This window comes from Amia ocellicauda, chromosome 21 (genome assembly GCF_036373705.1).
Source record: "Amia ocellicauda isolate fAmiCal2 chromosome 21, fAmiCal2.hap1, whole genome shotgun sequence".
In the NCBI taxonomy this organism is placed as follows: domain Eukaryota; kingdom Metazoa; phylum Chordata; class Actinopteri; order Amiiformes; family Amiidae; genus Amia; species Amia ocellicauda.
This window is the reverse complement of record NC_089870.1, coordinates 7,750,436-7,766,313: the sequence shown is the minus strand read 5'-3', so window position 1 is coordinate 7,766,313 and position 15,878 is coordinate 7,750,436. Positions and strand designations below refer to the sequence as shown.

Genomic DNA, 15,878 nt, shown 5'->3' with positions numbered 1-15,878 from the left:
GGGAGAATTAAAATCACAGCTGTCCTATTTTCTGGTTTAATCCAATTAAGTTCCCCTGCATCTCAGCTGATCGAGGAGTTATTGTTCAGCACAGCTGGAATCAGCTCAATTTAAATTTTTTGGGGCCCAATACATTGATGTACTAAACCTATTACTGGAGGAGTGCAATTAAAACAATTGACTAAATCTACCCAGATAATCACGTACACATACAATCACTCTTAAATGTGTATTCAGATCTGTTTCTTCCAGGTCTTCATGTGAATGAAAGTGGAACAGCACAGAAATGTTGTTTGTAACTTGAGTTATAACCACATATTTGTTCCATCTGTGGAGGTGGATGTATATTGCATGTGCAAGTGATAAATCCATGACCAGTGTATATCTTATACATTTATAATGCATTAACTATGGAAAACAACACATGTTAAAGCTGCCCATAATGTTATGACACTTATCTGTGCTTTCAGACTGGTGTACATTGATCTTTAAAAACATGTTGATTTAATTTTGATTTTTATCTTCTTTCCTCCAGTCAGAGGTGACATCTCCTACCGACAGTGAGGACAGGACACCTGGGCGTCTGCAGGCTGTCTGGCCTCCACCAAAACCAAAGGATGAAGAAGAAAAAGTTGGCTTGAAGTACACAGAAGCAGGTAAGAATCGATGCGGTTTTATTTCCTCGCTGTTGACTACAGGATATGCTAGTCAAGGATTTGAAACCAGTGCCCTCATTTTATGGGAAACAATGGGATGCAGTTTTCAGAGTACATTAACCTCTTAAATGCAGCTACTAAAGCTGCTGATTCTTGGGGTTCATCAGTGCACATTTTGTTTTAAATAAAATAAAATGTATACAGAAGACTGAGAAACACCATTCTGTTATCTACACTTAATTTTACTTAATTCCACAACAGTTCATGTTTCTAAAGGGCTATGAAAGCAATGAAGTTTTCCTTTTATGTGTATTTGATTAATAGTCTTCTGGTGTTAATGTTTGTTTCACTTTAAAAAGTTACTTGGTGCAGTGTTGACAATCCCAAAGCAGATATAATTTGTTCCAGATAGAAAATATGCAATGTAAGTTGACTACAGAGGCTTGCCTTAAATTATAATTTAGTATCAATGAGGAGAAACATACCTCCACCCAGGTTACTGCAGATTAATCTTTGATGTTAAAGTATGAATTTAATTGGGCATGAATTAATGTAATTATAAAACCAAGGGCATGATGCACTGGGCAATGTTTGCAATCTGAGGGGAAAACAACTAAGTAATATATCTCTGAAATTAGCTTATAGTAAGAATGTGGCTAAATCATACACAACACTGATATTTCTGTATTTTAAATTACTACTAACATCATAGGCTACCACAAAGCATAGAAGGATTCTTACCACATGAACAACAGTGCTACTATACTGTCTGTACAGGTCAATGGCCATGGAAGAAATCTGTTTACCACACACACAAATGGAAACTGTTTCGGATTAATTTGTTTTTTAAGATGCTTGTACAAATGTATACAGGCAATGCCCAATTGGTTTGTCTTGTGTGTTTTGGGATACAACTTGTAATTGTGTGTTGATGAACATGTAGAATATCTACTATAAACATAAATATGAACCAATTTTTTTATTAATGGCAAGAGTTTTAGTAACATCTCAGAATTTCTGTAACTAATACCAGCAAGGATCACATCAAAGTAGACATGTTTAACTATGCTTAACTAACAGTTCTATTTTCCAAATTACAATTGGCACCAACTGCCTATGATGTACTTTTTGTACACACCTTTTGCAATCCTCTGTTAATATTATATGCAGTATAGGAAAGTAGTATTGTACTGTGCTAGCAGTGTGGGTTTTGAATCCAGATAATGAACATGTTTTGGGTTCTCGGAGTAGTAGGAGGAATGGCACAGACGGGATGGTGCAGGTTGGTGATTTGTCAACACAGCGATGTGGGGAGTTGGAAATATGTTAATGAAGAGCTTGGACTTAATTATTTTCTTACCTGACAGCAGCGCATTAGAATTCAAATTCAACATCTCTGTGCAGGTCCCAGCAGGAAGCAATTAAACTTGATCAATTAAAGCACCTAAAACGGCAATTTCACTAGTGCTAAAAAGCAGTAAAGCATAAGTCAGCACTAAACATAACATTTCTTCCGTTTTAAATTTGGTCTGTTAAATCAACTGCCATGTTATTAGTATCATGGCATCTTGTATTAGTATCTGTGGCCACATGCTAGTTTAGATAAGGGTTTAATTTACTGCTGTTGCAATTGCACCCTGCAAGGATTGCCTGCCACTTTGTATTTCGACCAAAATACAATTTCAGACGTATAACTGTTGAGTATACATAGCTGAAATGTATATAATAAATGTGTTGTGGAAAGGAAGAGAAATGCATTTCATATTTCTAAGCTACACACAATATGTGTATGGATATGTGAAAGACTTTGGTCGTAGGATTGTACTACCTGCTCCCAGTGTGCCAGTGTGAAAATACAAACCTGTAGCAGGACTGCCATCCTGTGGACAACTGGAATCAGCACAGTCCTTTTCCCAGCATAAAAACTCGGCTCCTTTCAGTGCATTCAACTAATGCATTAATTTAGGAGAGAATTACTTTGAGTTCCACAGATTTCTGCTTAATATGCTCTTTATTTCGTCCATTCTTAAATTCATACTCTTATGTAAATATGTTGAAGAATGATGAGGTATTGATATAGATATATTGATATATATATATATATATATATATATATATATATGGTATTGATGTTATAATGGTCTCTATGACTGAGCTGAGCTGCTTTTTTTCCTATGTTGTGGGGAGCACTGTGCAACTGCTTAATTAAAGAAAGCCCTCAGTGTAAATGTTGCTTACGATGTTGCCATCATCTTTGTTTCTAGAAGTTGTAATAACTTCTGCTTCCTACACAAATTTCTGATTTCTGAGTTTCTGATGTTTGTTTAATTGCCACAGAACACCAAGCAGCCCTTCTGCAGTTGAAGAGAGAAAGCAAAGAAGAACTGGAAAAGTTACATGTAAGTAGAATCGTTCGTTTAATAATAATTATTTTAAATGTCTGCCTGGCTTCATTTTGTGGAGCAGCTGTTCTTACCCAGCAAGACAGTTCAGGCGTCCCTTTGTGTCAGCCCTGGCTCAATGACATATGATTTTTAATTTAGAAATCTCAGCCATTTTGACCTCCCTTCAGCAGAGACGCAAAATATTCACATGTAAATCAAATGATATCCTTCAAGACACTTTCCAAAAGCTTATGGAACTCTGGCAACCTTTTGTGAAAGCTGTTATTAAGCAAGACAGTTATGTAATAATGTGGTCTTGTTTAAAATCCATTTAGCGCTGTAGTGTTTAAAAGGATTTATTCATCACAAATTGCTAGCCTATTGGCAGTTACAATCCAAACATGACCAAATGTTGTGGTTAGTTAAAAATGTAACTATTTTTCCTTCTTCATTTTTCTCATCATGAGTTCATTTTAGCCATTACATTAAAAAAATATATTATCCAGTTGCAACACTGATCTGAAACTCCTGCTGTAAATAAAGTAATTTTAATGAAAGTTTGTAGCCGACTACTAGACAAGAGTCTTCAAATTGAAATTCATCCAATTGATTTAAGGATGACACCTGACTCCAATACTGAGATTTCTGTTACAGGTAAATATGTGTATATCAACCAATGTGTCTATTACTTTTGCAGCATTTAAAATTAATTTGATTTACCTCAATTACATTTGAATTTCAAATTTCAATCCAAATTGAAGATTTATATTTATGAAGGGTCAGAAACAATCTCATTGACTTTCAAATGCCTGCCCTGTTTCTTTTGATCTGCAAACAAATTAAAATGTAGATTAGGGATAACTGTGGAACAGACCAGTCTGAACTGCACTGGCATATTTACATTGAACTGTGAAGAAGATTCCCTACACAGACGAAATGGAAGAGGGATCATAGATCGTATTTGTAGTACTATGTTGCTAAAAGTACATGATATGACTCAACAGAGTTTTGATTTGTTCTGTAAAATGAAACCATGTTATTCGCTTACAGTAAAATCAATGGTGAATCTTTGGTAATTCTTCCCTTAACTCACTAGATGTCACTGATTGCTGGATGAGATATTTAAAGATCTGAGCAGGGACCTAAAGAATTGACTGTCCCTCTGAAATCAATGAAAATATATAAACATCTCCACTTGCTTTATCCTCCAGATTTAGCCACTGGTTGCTCTCAGGAGTTTTTCAGATAAGATCCTGCATTTTTGCTGGAGCAGCAAGAGATTTTGCATTTTAATAATCTTTACTGGATCTAAAATTCTACACTAAGCACTAGATACAGCAGTGTAGTCCCGTATTGAACATACAAAGCAGTTGTGCTCCCAGCGACCTCTGCAGAGAAAGAGACGCAGCTATAACTTTCAGCCAGCGCGATGCATTTACATTTGCAGAGTCATAAATTAGTAGTCTTAAGGCAGGGCTCTTTATTGGGGTGGATTTAGCAGGGAGAAGCAGGCGGCTCTTTCTGTCCTTTGCAGAGAGGTCATACAGATTAGCTATACTGACGGTCATAGTTACAAATACCCTGCAGAATAAGCCACTCCAGTCGGATGCTAATCCCATATACAAAAGCATTCTGGGCCATGTAAGGCATTTAGGAGGGAATTATCTGTGGGCTGTGGGGTCCATTTGTAATTTGGAAGAATCATTTTGATGTAAATCAGACCAATTTTCCCAGAACCTCAAGGTTACTTCATTGTCTGTGTGTAACGAAGAAGGGATTTATGTTCCTAATAATGTTGGGAAACCTACAATGTATGTTCAGTCAAGCTGCCTGGATATTATTATATGTTATAGTTGGTTCATTTTTTTAAATATATTATTCTGGCTAGAAAGCAGGGTAGAAAACCACTGGAATTAAATGATACACAGAGCTAGACTTTCTTGCAAAGCTGAACATTATATGTGGTTTTTAACTGCACAGTACGACTTCAGAAGAACAAGGTTTCAAATGTAAGTTATCCTTGTATTCTTCTAAACAATACAATTGCTCCAGAACTGTATTCTAATTAAACAATTCAACTGATCTTATTGAGACATCAAGGCCTCATGATCTTCAAAATGAAGAACATGCAAGTCTCCCTATCAGGAAGGACATTTTAATTACAATATATGAGTGAGTTTAATGCAAATCCAAAGATACAGACCTTCCAAGTTGTGCAATGTATTTCAGATAATATCAATTAAATATTTTGGTTTTCTGCAATAAATATGTTTGTTATTGTTTTGAGCAGTTATAGGTTCCACCAGAATATGGAGTTTGTTGTGCAAAACCCTCACATTAATAGTACCAGTATTCAAATATTTGAATTCAAATGAAGGATTATAACCATCATCTCATCAGATAACCCAGGCCTCCTTTCTGTCTCCAGAGAGAGCTTCTTCCTACAGTGAACAAAGGATAAAACTATCTCACATTTGAATTCAACTGAACTTCAGAGAAGTGTAAACTTAATAAACTATAGTGAACTATAGTTGATATTGTTAGTGTTGAGTGTTTAAATTATGCTATCATTTACATTTATGCTGTGGTAGATCCTTATTTGTCCTTGGTGATCCCTATTTTGTGACTCCTTAGGTGTATTACCCATCAACCTGTGTCCGACCGTCTGCAAATCATCAAACTGGTTATAATAAGTACAGTGAGGGAAAAAAGTATTTGATCCCCTGCTGATTTTGTACGTTTGCCCACTGACAAAGAAATTATCAGTATTTTAACAGTGAGAGACAGAATAACAACAAAAAAATCCAGAAAAACGCATTTCAAAAAAGTTATAAATTGATTTGCATGTTAATGAGGGAAATAAGTATTTGACCCCTTCGACTTAGTACTTGGTGGCAAAACCCTTGTTGGCAATCACAGAGGTCAGACGTTTCTTGTAGTTGGCCACCAGGTTTGCACACATCTCAGGAGGGATTTTGTCCCACTCCTCTTTGTAGATCCTCTCCAAGTCATTAACGTTTTAAGGCTGACGTGTGGCAACTCGAACCTTCAGCACCCTCCACAGATTTTCTATGGGATTAAGGTCTGGAGACTGGCTAGGCCACTCCAGGACCTTAATGTGCTTCTTCTTGAGCCACTCCTTTGTTGCCTTGGCTGTGTGTTTGGGGTCATTGTCATGCTGGATTACCCATCCACGACCCATTTTCAATGCCCTGGCTGAGGGAAGGAGGTTCTCACCCAAGATTTGACGGTACATGGCCCCATCCATCGTCCCTTTGATGCGGTGCAGTTGTCCTGTCCCCTTAGCAGAAAAACACCCCCAAAGCATAATGTTTCCACCTCCATGTTTGACGGTGGGGATGGTGTTCTTGGGGTCATTCCTCCTCCTCCAAACACGGCGAGTTGAGTTGATGCCAAAGAGCTCGATTTTGGTCTCATCTGACCACAACACTTTCACCCAGTTCTCCTCTGAATCATTCAGATGTTCATTGGCAACTTCAGACGGGCCTGTACATGTGCTTTCTTGAGCAGGGGGACCTTGCGGGCGCAGCAGGATTTCAGTCCTTCACGGCATAGTGTGTTACCAATTGTTTTTTTGGTGACTATGGTCCCAGCTGCCTTGAGATCATTAACAAGATCCTCCCGTGTAGTTCTGGGCTGATTCCTCACCGTTCTCATGATCATTGAAACTCCACGAGGTGAGATCTTGCATGGAGCCCCAGACCGAGGGAGACTGACAGTTATTTTGTGTTTCTTCCATTTGCGATTAATCGCACCAACTGTTGCCACCTTCTCACCAAGCTGCTTGGCGATGGTCTTGTAAACCCATTCCAGCCTTGTGTAGGTCTACAATCTTGTCCCTGACATCCTTGGACAGCTCTTTGGTCTTGGCCATGGTGGAGAGTTTGGAATCTGATTGATTGATTGCTTCTGTGGACAGGTGTCTTTTATACAGGTAACGAGCTGAGATTAGGAGCTCTCCCTTTAAGAGAGTGCTCCTAATCTCAGCTCGTTACCTGTATAAAAGACACCTGGGAGCCAGAAATCTTGCTGATTGATAGGGGATCAAATACTTATTTCCCACATTAACATGCAAATCAATTTATAACTTTTTTGAAATGCGTTTTTCTGGATTTTTTTGTTGTTATTCTGTCTCTCACTGTTAAAATACACCTACCATTAAAATTATAGACTGATCATTTCTTTGTCAGTGGGCAAACGTACAAAATCAGCAGGGGATCAAATACTTTTTTCCCTCACTGTACAAAGACTTGTTCTCTGCTTCACTTTCACACCAAAGTCTGATGACACTGCCGGTTGTTTTCTGCTAACAAGCCTGTGTGTTCAAAGAGCTCGTTTGTGAAAACATATTTATTGTATATTTATTCTGAAACAATTACTCTGATTATTTGATTATGGACACATCTGTTGTGAAGACATAGCAAAACAATGCAGTGCCCTTGCTTTGTAGTTGGTTTTCTTGGGGGGAATTTCTATATACAAAGAACAGGCCTTTGGAATTGGTGGAACGCATTTGTCAACACAGCTTCGGGAAGTTGTCACGGCGGATCGTGAGTAACTCTTTGAAGTGCTCAGAAACCCTTTTGAGCCGATGATGTTTCTTGCAAAAGCCAGACTTGATGCTGTCTTTCTCTGATTAATTTTGAAAACATGAAGGTTTCATCTCGTGATTTTGTATGGCATGAGAAAGGCTTTGTTTTACACACATGGACCCTACTCTTTTGTGCTTATTTTGTGCCATTAATTTGTTGACAGTTTGAGGTCATGTACGGTATTTTAATACTTAACTGAAGACAACAGATTGTCACCAGAATGGACACAAAAACAGCCAAGTTCTTATTATTTGATTATTTATTCATCTTCCCTGGTCTGGTTTTCAGCTTAGAGGCATTTGGATCTAAGGTTTGGGTTGTGGTGCTTAACTTTAATATTCAAACCATTGTCTTGTTAAACAAGATTAATTACATATGGTTTGAAAACAAGAACCAAACTAATTCTCAGAATGTCCCAGTAATATCATGAAGAAACACATAAATTGCCAGTAATAATTTGGATTATTCTATGTACTTTATGTAATTTTGGACTCTCTGTAGGTGCTCTCCCAGTAATCCCATAAAAGCTTTTGTTCATACTTTATGTACCGTATTCAATTCACTGACATGTTTTTTTCCTTACTATAAGACATATAGTTTGTTACATGTTATATCAAGTATTGTTTTCCATTTATTCTTTACCAGCAAACACAGGATTGCCATATATGTCCCTGTTAAGACCAAAAAAACATTTCCAGTACTTCAACTTTGTCTCGCCATCATGGTGGTTGTCAACAGTACTTTTTTGTCAATCTATCCAGTATATTGTTTTTCCCATGGAGTTTGTATTTCATTTGGAGTTTTATTTCATAGAAACAGAGCTGTTGACAGTGAAGAGTTCTTCCATGTCTGACAAGAACAGAAGTTAAGTAAAACATATAACAAACAAAAAAGAAAATACGGCAACTGTAGTTTGGCTTTGTCTTAGTTCCCTTTCAGTGTTACTGCATCAGCCAGTTCTTGATTGGCAATGAGATCTGTCCTAACGCCAATATAAATTTGGCAGCAGTTGCAATGGGATAGGCATATGTTATTCTTGGATGTTCAAATGTGGGCCTTATTGGTTTTCAAAAGTATGTCTAGCAATGTAGACAGGTGGCTTGTTTATATGCTATGTAGCAGATTGCCCCCCTGTTTTGACACTACATGGAAATTGCTCTGTGAGAATCTTTGTTTGAGTTGTCCGAGGGGGCTTTTAGGAGGCAGAGGCTGTTTCCACAAAAGTGCAGGCAGAGAGAACTGCAAAAACAACCCTGGAGTACAAGGCCCCGGTTAACACAGTAGGCAAGGTCTGAAATCCAAAATATTTTGAAATTGAGCAAATGTCCTGCAAACACAAGGTGCCAATTGAGAAAATGTAAGGACGATTCCTTACATGATAATCACATTTCATTGTAGTACCGAAAAAAAAAGTTACTTTAATGTTATAATGGTCTCCAGATGTAGTCAGTTTATCTGTTGCCAGTATTTTGCATGAAACAAAATCGTTCCGTAGTGTAGGGATACAATGATTATTAAAACGAGAATGCATCCAAAGAATCTATTTATTTTAAAAGTGTGGTGAGAGCTGTCTAATCCCTAGTTAAAAGGCTTCCATTATTTTTTAATATGTGGGATTGGGCTTCTTTGTGAATTACTCTCTCCCCACAAATCTGCTCATATTTATTGTCTCTTCGGCTGTAATGGAGTGTTTGGCCAGTTTTTACAAATGGGCAGCATTTGCAATTGATGTAAGTATAGTCAAGTGTTTTGGTCTGAAGTATAGTTTAAAATCTGTAGGGAAAAAAGGGAAATCATATTTACAGAACCAAATTATTTAGAGCTCTTTAAGCACGTCTCCTAGAACTGAATCTGTCCTTAAGCTGACCAATTGTGACTTTCTAAGCAGTGTTTGTTTTACAAATCGTTCCAGACAAGACCCTTCAGAGCTAATTCTTAACAAGAAACACACACTATTGTCTGACCTCTGTGCTTCGTCAACGGAAATAGACATTAAATGCAAGAAGACATTAAATAGCTAATGTTGTTAAGTAGGTTCTCACTTACAGAACCCTCCAATTGGTTTTAATCACGCAGAGATGTCACTGTATATATTATCTGCCTTGACTCTAACACTTAAAAAGTGTCTGTCTAAGACTCACACTACCTTATAAAAATGCAGTTACTTGCGGTGAATAATATTTTACAGAAGAGCTGTAGAATAGAATCTAACTAGAGCACATTTGATGGAAGCGCGATAAGTGCAGAGAAATCAAGCCCAAATCCCATGTGCCCACCTTCCCTCTCAGAGTATTTTTCCACACATTGTAGGCCATAAACCCTGTGTGTAAAATGGTTGTAATCAGCTATAGCAGTTTGTATGTGTTACCTTCATAGCTAAGTCCTCTTAAAAATATGGAAAGGGCCCATTTAAGTCTTATGTAAAAGCATCAGGCAGAATCTAATCAAATATGGTGAAAAAGGACATGTTTTGGAACAGTTATTTTGCATGTTATGTTTCAAATTTATACTAACTTCAATATGCTAAGATTTGTTTTATGAGGATGTTCTCATCAGACTTATTTGTTACGGTTTCTGTCAAATGATTACTTCTGTGATTTCAAGTAAAACACAAGACAAATCACATCCAGGCAAGCAGCATTTTATAGGTCTCCGGGGTAGTTCTGGTAGAAGGGATTAAGAAGTGAACCTGCAATTAAAAATAATGACACAAGTGCTCTATATGAAATTGAGAATTCCCTAAACTAAGCCTTATCTTCTTGAATTTCATCCCTTAATGATATTAACTTTAACTTCACTTTAATTAAACACAAACCTGTATAATTATCAGATAGTTGTGTTGTTTGAACCCAGGGTGTTGGACCTACACTTTATCGGTCACCACTAAAATAAAGGATTGCAAGGATGTTGTGTAGTCAGAGTAATCTGTCGTGTTCTTGGATAGCGTGCGTGGCCTACATGCTTCAGAATTCATCTTGATAGTGACATTCAGGAACATAAAGATCTTAAACACTATACACTGGATCTGGCACATTGGGAACTTTTTTCAGTTTTGTTCAGACCACATCAAAATGAAGAACATGTGTTAAATGGATTATAAAATTGTCTCATTCCAAACCAGAGTCTAGTCTTTAATTTGACTTTGATTCTTACTGCACGCATAGCAAACTCCTGTGAACTAAATGCAGCCTTATTATTTAGCTGCATTACAATTTAATACATGCAAAACTAACTTGCTTGTTAATAATTAATGCCTTTTAAGAGCAAGAACAGTGCTCTGCCTTGAAGTGGATTTTGCAAATGAAAACACATATGAAACTAGATATTATTCTGATTAGAATCCTTATGAAGAGCTAATGTACACATTGTGGATCGTTTAATGAGGACAAAGCACCTTTGTCATACCTGTAAAACATAAAGTAGGTTATATTTGTTGTGTGTTTTCATCTGACTTTTGTTATGTCTGCCTGCTAAAGTCTTCCAGTTAAATTAGCTTTTGAAAATACTTTACCAAGCTGATTGTGAGGAAGTGTGGTGGGGAGGCAAATTATTGCTGCACAATACCCCAGAAAGTTAGGATGGGGAGACATTAATATATGCATAAACCAGGACTAAGAAAAAAAACAAGGACAGTAAGATAAGGAACAAGAAAAAGTAGACCACAGAACATGTTATACTAATTACGGAAAAATTATTACACACCCAAGAATACTGTAAATTGCATGCAACAAGTTATATCTTGCAGAACATCAAAAGCTCTGTCAAAAGGTTTTACTTACTTAATCAAATCTGCTTGAGCAAAATTGGATTAGCTTTTACTGGAAGCAATGTTATGAGGAACTTTGATGGGATACATCATTTTTTATTTAAATTCTTCATTATCAGACACAACAATCCCATTACCGTAGATAAAGACTATTTAATCTGATCTTCTGTACCATGGCCCTTTCCTTCCTGTAGACAAAGTGTGTGAGGGAACAGCGATATGATGTATGCTGCCGGTTTTATTTTGGCGCTATTCGTCCTTCACTTCTTTTTGGATTGAGCAGGTCATACACGCAACTTGTATTTGGTGAACTGGGTAATACACCCAAGAAGTACAAGAAAAGAACATATATATTTATTTCTTTCTCCCCACAGGTAGATTTCTCGCTCCAGATCTTCCAAGTCCGGGGAGAACATGCGCTGGCCGTGGCAAAACTGGAAGACGTCATTAAGAGGTTGAAAAACGACCTGCGCACCAACGCCTGCAGAGAGCGGGGCGAACTCAGGGAGGTCTGCGTGTCGACTGAGGACGACCTGCTCCCGAAGACCTTCCGCACCGTGTGCGTCCAGACGGACAGAGAGACCTTCATCAAGACACCCGAGGACGAGAACAGGACTATCCAAAACAACCAACATGTGCCTAAAAAACTGGACCTGGAGTCCATCAACCAGAACCTGAGGAAAACGGATCATGTTTCAGGACCGCCGCCACCCCCACCCCCACCCCCACCCCCACCCCTGCCAGGCTCAATGGCCCCACCTCCACCCCCACCTCCACCTCCTCTCCCCAATGCTGCACCCCCACCCCCTCCACCACCACCACCACCACCTCCCCTCCCCGGTGCTGGACCCCCTCCTCCTCCTCCACCCCTGCCAGGAGCTGGCCCTCCTCCGCCACCGCCACCGCCGATGCCAGGAGCCGGCCCCCCGCCTCCTCCGCCTTTCCCAGGAGGCTTTTCGATGCGAGTGATGGAGAAAGCCCCCCGGAAACCGGCAGTGGAGCCCACGTGCCCCATGAAGCCCCTGTACTGGACAAGAATTCAGATTCAAGAAAACAAGTAAGTGGGCAGGCCATCCAAGCCTTCATATCACATTCAGTGAAAAATGTAATATTCAGGACTGAAACTAGTCTTTAGTGCTTGGGTAAGGTCTTGGTGCAACAAAACCAAAACTATTTTCCTGTTGCGCTCATTGACAGGGCAAAATGCAGTCTGGAGTAGAAATGTAAATAAAAAGTAAGCAGCCATGTTGTTTAATTTGACTTGGAATTAACTAAACAATCCCATGGAAGTATTTTTTTATATTTTTTGATGGAAGGATGAACAGTTTAATGCCAAGACTCCACTGAGACTAACAATACTTTGTAGACCAAGCTGGTGACATCCTATAAGTGGGCAACAACCACTTTATCTTTATTAAAACCTTTACAGCTTTAGTGGAAGTGCAAGTATAAAATAATGTAAACAGTTCACGGCAAGTTGATAAATCCTGTGGTCTAAGCTAATGCGTTTTGCAGGGGGACCTTCTGTGGCAGATTATAGGAAATATGTTTTAAACAATGCCAGGCTAACACAGTAATATATATATTTACGGGCCTTGTCAGAATATACTTAATCGGTTGTATATAAAAGGCTTAAGCTTTTGCATTATAAGGCGATTACGTCAGAAACATCCCAAATGTTGGTAGAATTCAGTCATTTTATCATCGAACTTTAAGAGTTACAGTCTGACCTGTTGCTATAACAACTTTATATGTTTTCTTCAGGATTTCAGATGTATATAATTGTGTAGGTGTTGGCATACCAGTTACAATTATATTAATCTCCAGCACCTGTTTATTTTATTGCGTACAAAAGTGAAGTTTTATTTAGATGTAACATAACATAATGCAGCATAGATTCATAGCATAATATAATATGTACACGTACAAGATACAGCCACGAGAGCAAATGAGGTGAAAGATTACAATATTTAGTTAATCTAAAAACAGTCTTTGAGAATAATCTTTCTTTCTGTGGTTTGTTAAACCCTTCTGACTGCTCTGAGACCAAACACTTTCATCAGTAGCAATATCAGCCAGTTTCACACACTTGCTGTTTTTGTGTTGTTTTTTTTGCAGAATCTTAATGGTGTAATTTTGAGAATTGTAATTCATCACTAATAATCCAACCTTTCACTTTGTTTGTATTTTTCACCACAACTCTAAACTTGTCAAGCACTGCTCCACAAAGGTATCTTGGCTTTTCTTCTCAAATCAATTTGTTAAGCCAAATGTGAACTGTACAATGGCCTCTCTATTGTTTCATGATAGATTATCAGAGTTCAAGTATTTGGTTTGCAAACACATTCTTGTAGACATGGCTACGAAATAAGAAAAGTAAGACAGATCACTATCAGTAATAAGTTAATGATGCAAAAGGTCAGTTTTGGGGTACTCTGATATAAGAAATAAATAATGTTTTTTTACAAATTAATATTTTGTAGATTATATGATTTACATTATGGCTCCCTGCACAGCCAAGAATGCATTACTTAGTCATTCCAATGCCTCACAAAATGATTTGTTTAATTTAAAAATGTTTAGACTTTAACAGTTTACAACTAATAAAATAGCATATAACTTGTGTTCTGGCTCAGTGGTTAGTGAATTATATCAGTTTTTTGTTACAATAATTGTTCATAATTTGTGTTTGTGAATCCTGATTAAACAAACTAAAAGGATTCCAAACATATGTTATCCCCATTTTCCCCAGTTCTTAATTTGTCATTTGGGGACTTTTTTCAAAATTGTATTGTCTATAATAGCCTTTAGCATAATTTGTGGGGTTTTTGCATAAGGATGCAAGAATAATGATCCCCATCTTTTCAGTCATAGGTTTCAATCCATATCTGTTCTCAGGTCACTTGGGTAGTAGTAGTAGTTAAACTCTTATTTCCTGGGTTTTCGGTCATTTTCAGTTTGGTATCTGGGTTTGTCAGTAAAGTTTTCCCCTTCTGTAACAGATTTTACAATTGTAGTATTTAAATATCTGTCCATGATTTCAAAACTCATCAAATTATATTTTCTATTCCAAATGCTCAATTCACCTTTCTGTCTATAATTAAATTTACAAAAATATGTGACAGGACATATTTTTTTGAACATGCTGTTGAATTAACTTAAATAACTTACAACCCTCTGTATTTACATTTTTGTAACAGAGATCATCAGCTTAAACAAAAAAAGATTGCTCATTCCATTGCTTTGAATCTCCTTTATTAAAGAAAGAACAATGGATTGTCCTGACTTCGGAATTTTAGCAGTCCTTTTCAATTGAATTGGCCTTTTAGTAAGAACTGAAAAACAATATAAACTAAAGACAATCAAATGGAACCAACAGTCAGTGAATGGAATAAAAATACAGACAATATTCTGAAAATTACCACTTTGAAAGAAAGGATTTGGGAGAATTTCAGGCGCATGAAAGGAGAGGGAAGATTAAACTTAAAGTCATCAATTACTGTCATAGTATACATTTCTCCAGTTACACCTATGATAAGACCACACCTTCTCCCTTCAAATCTGTCCTGGACTTCCACGGAGTCTGATACTGTTATATTTCCATTTTCTCTTAGGCTTCAGCAGTTTGTACTTTAACAAATCTTGTGGGTAGTGGATTATTTAGTTATACTTGGAATGTTTGTTACTCATAAATAACAAGTTATATTTCCAAAACATTATTTTTTTCAATTGATGATTGTAAATGACTTCTTAAATATACACAATAGGCAATACAATTTGACTATTCTTGATGTTAACGTGTATTTAATTTTCTGATCATGTATGATGGACATTTTATATTTGGAGTTACTCCTACTAGGACACAACTTGTGACTTATGCAGCTGTTTTCATAACTGGGTTATGAAAGAGATCATTCCATGTGTTAATAAAAGGAGTAACAAGGTGACAAACTCAGTTTCTGATTTCCCAAAAAGGTATTTTCAAGCACATGGTTCTCAGTGTTTGTTTGCCTTGTTACTTGGCAACAAAGGAAAGCATTTTTCATATACTATAAGGTTGCTTTGAGTGCATTTGCAGAAATTAGAAAAGGACTCGTCTTTTGATACTTGAGAAAATACTTGGGTAAAAAGAGCTTGCTGAAATTAGCAGAACAGATGTCGAGACAAAGCTCTGTTCCTTGTCTAAACTAGCACTAAAACATGTTTACCAGAGCTTGAAAAAAATCGAGGTTAAGTTAAAATGTAAATAAACACTTTGCCGACTCATCTCAAAATAGAAGTGTGGGGAGAAAATGGTTGTTTATTTATGGTTCCTTCATGAAAAGGTTAGGTCGTTCAAGAAATGGCTGTGGTATTCTCATTGGGGGCAGAAAATATCAAGTCTATTCAATTAAATATGTGTATGGACATTCATCCCAGAAGACGGTTCCCTGTAAGCCTGGTTAATTGCTGTCATGAC

General features: G+C 37.3%; 1 protein-coding gene across 1 annotated transcript in view; it reads left to right on the top strand.

Annotated features, from left to right (window-relative positions):
• Positions 1 to 15,878, top strand: part of LOC136716732 (formin) — a 74,195-nt gene that overhangs the window by 3,346 nt on the left and 54,971 nt on the right. Inside the window, exons 2-4 of the mRNA XM_066694085.1 lie at positions 536 to 656; positions 2,994 to 3,055; positions 11,794 to 12,476. Of these exons, the coding sequence (XP_066550182.1) occupies positions 536 to 656; positions 2,994 to 3,055; positions 11,794 to 12,476 (866 nt within the window). The remainder of the gene's footprint in view (positions 1 to 535; positions 657 to 2,993; positions 3,056 to 11,793; positions 12,477 to 15,878) is intronic.